General features: G+C 37.8%; 1 protein-coding gene across 1 annotated transcript in view; it reads right to left on the reverse strand.

Annotated features, from left to right (window-relative positions):
• The window catches only part of HDAC2 (histone deacetylase 2), a 26,419-nt gene extending 15,057 nt beyond the window's left edge, over positions 1-11,362 (reverse strand). The window contains exons 1-3 of the mRNA XM_006926095.3: positions 10,990-11,362; positions 2,136-2,248; positions 911-1,028 (exon numbers count right to left, since the gene is read on the reverse strand). Coding sequence (XP_006926157.1) covers positions 911-1,028; positions 2,136-2,248; positions 10,990-11,041 — 283 coding nt within the window. The 5' untranslated portion in view covers positions 11,042-11,362. The remainder of the gene's footprint in view (positions 1-910; positions 1,029-2,135; positions 2,249-10,989) is intronic.
• Between the last annotated feature and the right edge of the window lie 531 nt (positions 11,363-11,893).

The raw sequence follows: 11,893 nt of genomic DNA on the forward strand, positions 1-11,893 counted from the left end.
TTAAAAATAAGTAATATTTTAAAATAGCTTTATATACCCCTAATTTATTAACGCTATGAATATTTTAGTTTCTTACAGCTCAGATGCATTTACAATCTTAATACGATTCAGTATTATGTAAGTGTCAAATCCATCTTGTTAACTCATTTGCCCTCGGGCTACCCATGACTTCTTAATCTAAACCTGAATGTCCACTGAAAAAAGACATAAATAATATCTATTTTATATTATCAATTTTTTGAATAAAATGAAATGTATATGAAATTCTATGAATGAGAATTCTAGCAACTACATTTAATTTACTACTATTGAAACTTTTTTAAAAAAATCATCACCGAAGTTCATCAATAAAAATAATGATGAGAATGAAATCCAGTATGAGGCTTTAAAAGATACTGTTCCAATCATTTTAGGATGACATTTTACATTCTACTTTCAAATCAACTAGTCTGTAATAAGATACTTTTTATCTATAACAGAAAACATGTAGAAGAAAATAAAGAGCTTCATTAATATCACAACAAAGGATAGTAACAGAGTATATGTACTACAGTCCAGTTTAAAGCACACAAACAGAAGACATGGCCAATCAAAGTATAATCATTTTCTTTTTTTTAAAGCAAGGGCGTGAGGTCTCCCTACTAATATCCATTATTCCAAAGTTAACATGGGACCAAAATAAAGAGCAGGGGAATATTCAAACAGCCCCTTGGAAGTTTGGAAGACCAACAGACAGGTTGTTTTTAAAAAGTAGCTTCGGTATTTTTACAATGACTTTTCAAGTCAATAAATAATTAAAACTATTTTAGATCAGGAAATACACCTAGATTTGGATAACTCTAACTGTAAGCTTCTAAAAACATCCATTTATACTTATTAATATTAATATATATTTAACATAGAAACGTACATCTCTGCATCTGCTTACTATACTCAGACATGTTATCTGGTCTTATTGAACGTAGAAATTTGATGTACTCATCACTGTGATATTTTGTCATTTCTTCAGCAGTGGCTTTATGGGGCCTCTGTGAAGAAAAATAAAGGTCAGAACTGTGGAATTCAACTGGTTATATTAGAGTTATCAAACACGAAGTATACAATTTCCCTTAACAATCCTCTCAACAGAATTAGGGTCTTTCAGAATGAAATAATTCCAAAGCTAATCCAAATTTATACATGTGTGTTTTGGGAAACAATAATCAATTCCAAAGCTAATTCATATTCCTTTAAAAGTATTAGACAGGTCTAAAATCAACTAAGAATGAATCGCTCCTTTTATTATAGTAGAAATGGCTCAACCCTTATAGTCAAATCCATATTCAGAATTTTTTTTCCATTATAAACTTTCTTCTCTATATCCATGGATTTCAATGACCTCCTAGAATGAGACTCATTTTCTATTATATGTCTTTGTTCATAATCTCTTCCTTTTCCTTTGCCTAACCTAATCATCCTTGTTCCAAAGAGCTCAATTTCATTTATGACAAACAGGGCTTTTTGATTAAAAGTCTTATACGACTTCTCCTTTTCTCTAAAGGTTTACATCCCCCCCCCCCCCCCCCCCCCCCCCCGCAGCCATATCTCTCAAACACCGTAAAAAGCTTCAAGTCTTTCTTTTCTTTCCAAAAAGGTAAAATTGTGTCTGTCTTATATCTGTTTATATATACTTTCACCTTTATCTACAAAAACATTTAAGGCAGTTGTATCTTATGTTGTTTTGTACTCTGCTTGTCCACCACCACAGTGTTCCTTCCATATGCCAATAAATGTTTATAATTCTTTTGTAACAGTCCCAAATCAACTCTTTGACAGCATAACACTCAGAAATTATTATTAACAAAAATATTGCTAAATAGAATCGTTCTCCAGAAATGCTAAATAGAATCGTTCTCCAGAAATGTAAAAATATGGCCTAGGGGAAACGTTAAATAAAACGGCAGAAGCAAGAGGGTAAAGAGGCTACAGCTCCCACATTCAGTTTCCTCTGAAGGACAAAACAAAAAGTGTTTCCCTTTTCTTTCAGACCTTTTCATCTGTTAATGGCCCTCCATCAAGAAGAATAATAAATTTTCAAAGAATTAATTAAAAAAAAAAAATCAGTGCTTAGTATATTCTCCAAAAGGTATACTCACATATATTTCCATTTTTCTATATAAGCCGTAATTTAGCAGCAAGTTATGGGTCATGCGGATTCTATGAGGTTTCATAGGATGACCCTGTCCATAATAATAATTTCCAATATCACCTAAAATAGAAGAGAGACAAAATGAATACAGACAAGAGAGAATCTTCATAAACTAGTAAATTTATGTATGTTTACCACTAAGGCATTTACCACCTAAATAAGATTTTAAATATTAATGAGTTTAGATTTTGCAACTTTCAAACTGTATTAGGAAACCAAGATATTTTTATACACACTTTTATATGCCAATAATTCCATTAATACATTGTTTATTTATAGATTAAGGCAAGAAAGCTTTTCTGATTTACAGTTTATCAAAATTTCTTATTAGGATTAGCCCAAATAAAATACTTTACTCACAAACGTAGTTTTTGTTCCTTAAAAGAATACCCGCTTTTAGTATTTGCTGACACATCCAGATACTTAAGGTAAAATCTGAGTTTCACTGGTTTGTTTAAAATTTTACAGCAAATATTACTTCTTGGATGATTCACTGGGATCCCAGAAATCCTCTATAGTTGTAATCAGTGGGCTTAAAACATTCTATAACCATATCTAAAGGGAAATTTTGGCAACTGAAATTTGGATCCTAAATATGTTTTGCTCATGATTTTTCAAGGAAATAAGGGTATTTTGTCTCATTCTTCATCACCGAAGTTACAATTCCTAGCCTATCTTTTTATAACATCTTATACCACAATATCTTAAAATTTATGCATGAGATTTATTTTAAAATAAACACCAAAATCACATATTTTTACCTACCAAATTTCAATAAAAGTAATACTCTCAGGTAAAACTCTGGTGTTTCTGTAATAAAGTGTCAAGGAAGCTCCTTAAATATTTATTATTTTTCTAATGTAGCACGATTTTTTACGATAGCCTTCACTGAATTATTATTTACTTTTAGTACTAATTATAGTTTTTAAAAAGCAATTCCAAAATTTAGTTAGGACAACCAAGCTGACTTTAGTGACTTGAAGTCAATCATTTCAACATGAGTTTATAAAATAAGAGCTAGAGATAAAGAATGCCATTTACTCACTTTCAGGATCAAAACTTTTTCAAAATCCTGCTTATATACCTCTTGTTTGTTTGTTTAAAGAACTCAAAAACTTTTGTTTTTCTCTTCCATATATTTGATAATAATCCAGGATGAATGTTCACTTTTATAATATACCTATGTCTAATAATATTACTACTTAATTTTGTTGGTATCACACCTCTACTTAACCTTTCATTTTCAACACAAGCTCTCTTCTGAAAATAATTCATACATATACGGTCATAAGGAAAGCCATTTTTCTTAATTTTGGTGCCAACAACAAAGCTAAGACAACACAGATTAGTAAAGCAAGGCTATGGGGATATATGACATTCCTCTGCATTTATCACAATTCAGAGGCAATAAATGCAGGAAACAACCTTTCATGCAAGGATTTTTTATTATAAAGCTCTTCGATAAATGGTGGCAGTTTCTTGAAAGCAGCCTGGTCTCAAACAATTCTTAAATATGTAAAGCCCACTAGAATTACAAAGCATCATGTATCAAGTTAATTTAATGCAGGGAAGGTATTTCTAAGTTGTCATCACCACCAAAGAAACTCTAGTCTTCACATAACTTCCACCTACTTCTGTGTAAGAATTACCAAGATGAAATGTCTCTAACATCTACCATATCTTCAGATCATATACTATAGTTATGGACATACTGAGACTCTAATGAAAAGCCACCAATAATCTAATAATGGGAAAGACCCCAATAATCTCTACAGAAGAGATGGTAGAGTTGCAATTTCTCAAGTGTTTTAAAAAAATGATGGCAGTAATTAGCATTTACTGAGCGCTTACTAGGAGTAGTGTCTCCTAATAATACATAACACATGCATGTATTATCTGTTAATCTTTTCAACAATCCCATCGTGTGGAAATTATTATTGTTACTATTTTACAATGAGTGAAGAAGGCCGAGATGCAAATAAATTAGGTAATATTGCTAAATTACAGAGCTAGCAAGTAGAGGAGCTAGATTCAAACTTAGGTTGGTCTTCTTAACAGTTACTTAATAGCAATGGCACTTACAGTCACTAGAAAGAAATGGTAGGGGGTACTGATAAGGACATACGCGGAATTCGGTATTTTAATAAATGCTTAGGGGTCTGTATTAATTTAAAGAAAATGAACCTATCTAATCCATCATAGTAATCTTTTCACCAACAGGGTCCTCGAATTATTAATATACAAAGCTTTAAACTAGTTTCTCTGCTACAATTTAGCGGCCCTACTCCCACCAAGAATATGCACACTACCTAAGTGGCACAGGTCCACAAGGGCAGCCAAGCAACAGATAATTGCTATTTGATTTATCAAGAATTCTTCCAAAAGGTAAGGGGGTATAAAGGAACCATCTCCAACTTTTTCCTGCTTAAATCTCATATCTTAAAATTCTCTAGATGGCTGCTTTATAGACATCCACTTTTTAATAAAGATAACATGTCTTTTAGTTTTATGACCTATAGATTTTCACTCATCTCATTTAAATGGTAAATAATGCAATTTGGACACTTTAAATGTTATCTGGTTTTCATCGAAATATTAAAAAATACTTTACCAACAAAGTAAGTATCCAGAAAAAGTAGTCAAGGTGGCTTCCGGAACACTATAAACTTTGTCAATGTGAAGAAATTACCATAAAGAATTAGTTACCTGCAAAATTTTAGAAAATGCTCACTCTTCAACAAGCTATGAGACTGGAAGCGGCTACTAAGGTCTACAATCTCTTATCCAAAGTCCTTGCAACCAGATGTTACCTCAGATTTTTTTTTTCAGATTTTATAAATGTAATATAATACATCTGTGATGTCCTAGAGTCTGAGCAACATTTTATAATCAAACTTTATATTTCTGCAGCAAAAATGTGTGAATATTCACAGTAAGTGGAGTAAAGCTCATAAACAATAATTCAGGTTAAGCTTCTGATTCCCAAGGAGTTATAAATTTTTTTTTCTCAATTTGTCAGATCATTTTGGATTTCAGAATTGTGAAATGTACTTTTATCCCTAAAGATAAACTGACTAAAAATGATTCAGGAATAAATAAAGAAAGCTACTGTATTATTCTGTCTTCCACAGACTACAGTCCACTTGCAGCTTTAACATACTGGTCACTCCTCCTCCTTAAAACACTGGGAGTCTTGATTTCTACAGTACCGCTTCCCTGAATTCTACTCTTACCCATACCCATTCCACTGACCTTCAAATATCAAGGTTTCTCAGATCCATTCATTCATTTAACAAATCAAGAGCCTACCATGTGCCAGGCACCGTTCTGGGTGCTTGGCTAAATCTGTGAAGAAGAGTGCTGCCCTAAATCCTCATCTCTTAGGAATGAGTCACTAAAGTGCCCAATCCAGACACTTCAGTTATCCTTTATTCTGTACTACCATCACCTAGCTCCCACTCTATTTGTAATCCATCAGTAAGTTTTATTGCTTTTACTACTAAAACCTCCCTTAAATGTGTCCATGTCTATTAGCTGTAATCATTACATTTTATGTGAACCAACATGCATTTAATTCTTGCTCTCAATCTTACAATTCTACCACTCTTTTTCATCCTTTCTCTATTTCCAAGAATCTCTCTACTTAAAAATCTTCAATAGCTTTCCGAATCTCTTCCCAGTCTTGTGTGGTCTGGCCCTTTACTACGCAGCCTGGCACTCGGTGGTGCCCCCTTGCTTTCCTCTTGCATTCCTTTCTGTTAAGTGTACCAGGTTCTTTCTAACTACCTGGATGGTGCAGTTTGCAATGTCTTACGCAGAAAAATTCTTTTATGGTTGACCCATTCTCTTCCTTCAGGCCTTACTTACCTTGTCTAATTATCCTACAAAAGAGACCTCTTTTCCTATCTAACATAGTCTTTTATTTCCTTCTTAAGACTGAAAATCTTTTGTCTACCTGGCACACAGTAGGGACTTTATGCCCGTTTGATATTTCTGAACCCAAAACTAACTTAATGAACGAGTACAAGCCTACTGCTATTGAAACAGAGGGTAGTAAGACTTATAGCTGGTACAAACATCCTTGTACTTGAACTTTAAAATGTTTCAATACTATTACTATTGCTACCTCCTCCCCAATTTCAACTGCTTCCTTTAAGGATTTGTCAACGAAAGCATTTATAGATTTTGTTAAAGGGAAGAAATAATTACTAATACTTCCTTTTGGTAGCATAGGAAAATTTTCTTATTGTAGCAGTGAAAACAGATCCACTCCTGTGTCAGCAAATGGTGGTGGTAGGGGATACCAGGTATTGACCTCTCCATGGACATTAAAACTAGTCAATGTGGAAAAGGATAAGGAGTGGATGAGAACAGGGATATAAATCTATTTTCATTGTAAAACAGACAAAATGCCACTTATCCTACCTGTATGCAACTCAGTGGTTGTTAAGAATTAGAGAATGTTATATAAAAATGCTCTATCTATAAAAATATAAAGTATTAATCACTTATCAACAATTCAAAAGACTTGTGATTTTTAAAAATTTAGATGGTGGAGATATAGGCATAAGAAAAACAGACTCGAAAAGCATAATGGGGATTAAGGTAATAGTGGGAAAGCCTCTTTGGTAAGATAAAAATTCGAAGCAAGTGAGTGGTAAAAAATATCTGGGAGATGAAGACCCACGTATAGAAAAATCTCAGTCTAATTTTAAGAGTTATGGTTTACTATGTTTAAATAATATATGTATTGAAGACTATTGGTATTTATGAACTGCTGCTGTAATTCATTCAGCACTGATTTACCCTCAAAGAAATGATTACTTATTTTATGGATGATAAAGATTTATACTACAGCTAAGAATCCAAGCAGCTGTATTGAAGGCTATCTGTATCTAGTAAAAGAAATTGGCACCAATGCTATAAACAAAAATCTAAGAAAATTTGTCAATAGTTGGCTGCCAAGTAGAATTCTTAAAATTTGCCTGAGTAAACTAGGAGCATACTAGAAGGCATGATCTTGGTAACTTTAATATTCTATCTCTGTATACTGCTAAGTGCTTTTCCCTGAACCACTTGTCTCCAAATATTTCAATGCACTCTATCATAGGAGTAAAAAATTGAGTACTGAACAATATATGTATAAGTAATTGTATGAACTGTACATACAGTTGGCCCTTGAACAATGCAGGGGTTAAGAACACCAACCTCCACATAGTTTAAAATCCACATATAACTTGACTCCCCTCAAAGTAACTATAGTCTTCCCTCAGTATCTTCAGGGAATTGGTTCCAGGACATCCCCTCTATACCACAGCTTCCTGTGGATACCAAAATCCCCAGATGCTCAAGTCCCTTATATAAAATGGTGCAGAACACTGCATACAGTTTGTCCTTTGAATCCATGTATGTGGAACCTGGGAAGTGGAGTGCCAACTGTATATTCATTGCAAAAAAAAATCCGCCTATAAGTTGAACTCTTGCAGTTCAAGCCCATGTCGTTCAAAGGTCAACTGCAAATACAATCTTACTATATTTTATACATGGTGAAAGAGGCACTAAATGTGAATGGTTTCAAGTTTAATTCAAAACAAAGAATAGTTAACATTTTTAGATAAAATATTAAAAATGTTGAGTATTGTAATCATGGTCTACCTCAACCTGGTTTTCTAATTACATTTAAGTACAGAAATCACATCATTTTAAAGCCAGGAGGGATTTCAGTCACTAGCTTTATCATTTTACAGATTATTGGTAATCTTGCAATATATACAAGATGACAAGTTTTAGAAATATGTTTTTGGAAACTTTGGAGGCATGAGTCAATAACTACAGTAAGAGCAATAAGAACTCTTACTTTTCCTCAAAGGTTTAAGGATACCTCATTCATCAATGCCTGGAGGTTCACTTGCAACCAGCAGAATATAAAGTGTACAGAGAAAAATACATGTTTTTTGAGGTCCCTTTTACTAGCTAGACATCTTCTGTGTCACCAAGAATATGCCTATGGTCTTTCCAGTTAAGTCTAAAGGTAGGATTCCTATGATTATAGAATTTGCTACTCCATTCCTTTTTATCTTTCTTCTTTCTACTTCCTTATCAACAAATTTTTTAATTAGCTACTTCCTTTAACAATAAATTAAAACAAATTAAAACTAGTAAATTATTCAGGCCCTATTACTACTGATACTATCCATTTCCAATCCAATCCATGGAGTGTACCTTCAAGTCATAGAATTCTTTGGTGCAAAAACTGCTTTACTTGCATCCTCTTTCTTCGCAATTAAAAAAAAGAAACCATTTCTGCTACCTTTACACATAAGCTGACAAAATTGAATTTTTCTGGTTAAAAAAAGGCAAGCTTTTGGAATTAACTGCAGAGCTTAGGATACTATCACATACTAATAATCGGCATAAAGATACCTATCCGATTTAATAAACTCTGCAAAATATTACTCCCCCAACTCAAAGAATGTTCCAAATGAAAGCAACTACAAATTCCATTCTAAAAATGAGCCAAGGAAGAACTACACACCAAAGACACAAAACCTAACCATAAATTTCCAAACATTCAGTTATATACCTGTTGCTGGCCATCAGGTAAAAGCAGCTGAATGGTCTATAATAAAGTACAAATTAAGTCACAATCACAAGAGTTAAATATCCAATCTTCCACTGTACCTATCATCCTGCATCCTGCCCTTGGGACCAGTGCTTGCTCCTGTTCTCTCAACAAAGGCTCATCATAAATAGGTCCAGGAACCAACAGCTGGTTCATAAAATTACTACTTAAGTGTGCCTCTTGGTTCTACACTTCAAGCCAGGTGAGAAGTTTCAAAGAGCTTACTTTATCAGAGCCTATCACTGTCAACAGCAACTAACACCGGTTTCTCCAACCTTTTTAATTTATTAAGCCTTTTTCCTTTACCCCAGGTTCTGACAAGAACAAATCTTTAAATCTTTGGAACAATAGTTTTAAAAATTAATTTACACTCATGGTTACTTGCTTTCCAATATGATCAGGGTATGCAAGGCCATGGTTTTGCCAGTGACCCAAAATATTCATGAAATCTTAAAGAATGAATTTTAAGAAACTTTAATAATCGATGTTAAAATTAAAATGTAATCTCATCTCTACTCCTCCATGATGGCATAATTACAGACCAATCTGTATTACACATATATGGAGTTCTCTCAAAAATTTTTTTTTAAAACATGACCGTTACTTGTTAGCCCTAGCTACTAAGTATCAGACAATTTAGATTTCTTCTCTAAGATGTTAGATTTTTCCGCAAATGACACAGGTGGTTATTTTATATAAACAGGCATTAATACATTGATCCTTGCAAATTAAAGCGACACAGTATGGCCATTTTTAAAAAATCAAGATTTATTCTGACCCAGTCCTCTAAGTTCTTTCCACATCTAAGATGTTGTGTTTTATACTACACCGATGTAGGAAACAGCTTCCAAAGTTTGTCCTGCTTCAGACAAATCAGGGCTTTCAGGTCGTTAAGCCTAGCTTCTTTGTTAAATTTTAGAATTCCTTCTCTGGAGAGTGACCTACCAGGAACTATTTATCATTTTAACGTCTTTGTGATACCTGTAAACAGGTTACTTCTCCATTTAGTATAATTTAGGCTAGCTTAGGAAACAGGATTCAGAGACTTAATGTTACTGCTCAAAGTCCAAATTAGAAGAATCCCGAAAATTAAAATCTGACTTTTATTATAACTTAGGTATGTACCGTGAGCTCAACCTCACTTGATTATTTAGTACTTCTGTACTACTCAAAGTTTTCCTACACCAGGACTCCCACCACCTAGAAACAGCTTTCACAAGCAAGATGCCCATACTCTCCTAAACCTCCAAAGCAGGGTGGTATTTCCTGATCGAACAAAGAGCAACAAAGAAGTGGGTGGTAACCACTTCTCACAGAGGCAAGCTAGGACCCATCGAGTCTGACCTACACAACAAAAGCAGAAACAGCTCCACCATTCCCTACCACTGTCATATTTCCCGCGAAGACTAAATGCCTCAAGCTCCAAAACCATAATTTTTATTGAGGAAGTGAAGCCTTTTCATTTGCATGTTGAGAAAGTGGCGCTCAAAGAACTCGGCGAACAAAGGAGAGGGATGGAGCCCACGCAAAACAGCGGTGTGCGACCCCAGCCTAACGTGGGCCCCCACCTACTCTGCCGCACCGACCGGGGTCAAGGGGTCCGGGGTGAGGCTGGAGGCGGAGAAAGGAGAAGCTCGGACCAGCCAGAGACGAAGGGGAGGGGAACCAGCGCGGATGGGGGGAGCGAAGAGGACTAGAGGGGCGGAGCTCTCGCGCCCGCCGGGCTTTGTGTGGAGTCTGGGCCGGGGTAGCTGTTTCGATCTGGGGGGAAAGGTTGGGAGCCAGAGGCGGGTGCGAAGCACCCCCAAACCTCTGCTCCCACGAGTGGCGGGCGGAGAGATGCCAGCGAGGGCCGTCCCCTTCGCAACCACCACAAAGCCGGGGTAGGCCGGCGCTGTCCCACAGGCGGAGCACTGCACTGCCGGATTGGGGCAGGCAGGAGGGAAAAGTGGGGCACCCACCTGGCTCCCGCCGCAGAGTCTCCGGGGGGCCGCTAACTGTGGAGGGGCTCCTGCTGGCGGCGGCGGGTCGAGAATGGGTTAAGATGCGGCCAAACATCGGTCCCTCCTCTTTCCCACCCCTCAACACCGGCGCCCACTCGCAACGGGGGCTTCAGAGCCCAGCGCGGCTCCGGGCCTGGCGCCCCAGCCCTGCCCGCCCACTCTCCTTGGCCCCTCACCATCATAGTAGTAGCAGACTTTCTTCTTGCCGCCACCCTGACTGTACGCCATGGGATCCCCGGCCACCGCCGCCTCTGGACTCCGGCTCCTCCTCCTCCTGCTGCTGCCCCCGCGGCTCCGCGGAGAGCGAAGGGCTGCGGCGACGGTGGGGGTGGCGGTCCCGCGGGGAAGCGCAGGCCGGAGGGAGGAGAGGAGGGGATGCCGGGAAGGCTCGGATCGCCCGGCCGAGGGGCCTAGAGCGCGGAGCGGGGGAAGGCAGCGGCGCCAACTCGCGACACTGGGGAGAGGGAGGGGGCGGCCAAACCACCTCTGGAGGCTGAGGGGAGGTGGGACGCGTCCACTGTGGCTTCCACGGAGGAGGAGGGTACACAACTAGAGAAGGAGGCCCTTTCAGTCTTAGGTTAAGAGGCTTTCCAATGATGAACGACTTTCAGAGGGGGGAACAAATACAGTCGTAAAATGAGAACAGGGCAAGCTTTCGCTCAAGTAGATGAGAGGATCTCGGAGCCGGTGAACGCTTCCCCCTTCCGATCTCCGCACAGTGGTTGCGCCTATCCCGAGCCTGCGCAGTCGGTGCCTCCCAACCAAAGCTTCGGCCGCCCAGACCCCTCCGCGTCGTCCTCTGCCGCTCCCCTCCCCCACTGTCTCTAAGCTCCCGCCCGAGCCTACCACGTGCCACAAGCCGGGAGCGGAGAGACCACTTTGGCACCCCTTCCGGCATCCACTAACCTGGCAGTCAGTAGCCTATGGACCTTCTGTGCGGGATCGCTTGGTTTCTCCGTTTATTTATTATTTAACGTAATTTTTTTCTTTTACCATTAATCGCTCGGAGGTTCTGACCTGTTAAGGGATCTGTTAAGGAGTGCAGTGTATTTACTACCTAGATTTGAATGAGCATTTATG

Source organism: Pteropus alecto, unplaced genomic scaffold (assembly GCF_000325575.1).
Source record: "Pteropus alecto unplaced genomic scaffold, ASM32557v1 scaffold79, whole genome shotgun sequence".
NCBI lineage: Eukaryota > Metazoa > Chordata > Mammalia > Chiroptera > Pteropodidae > Pteropus > Pteropus alecto.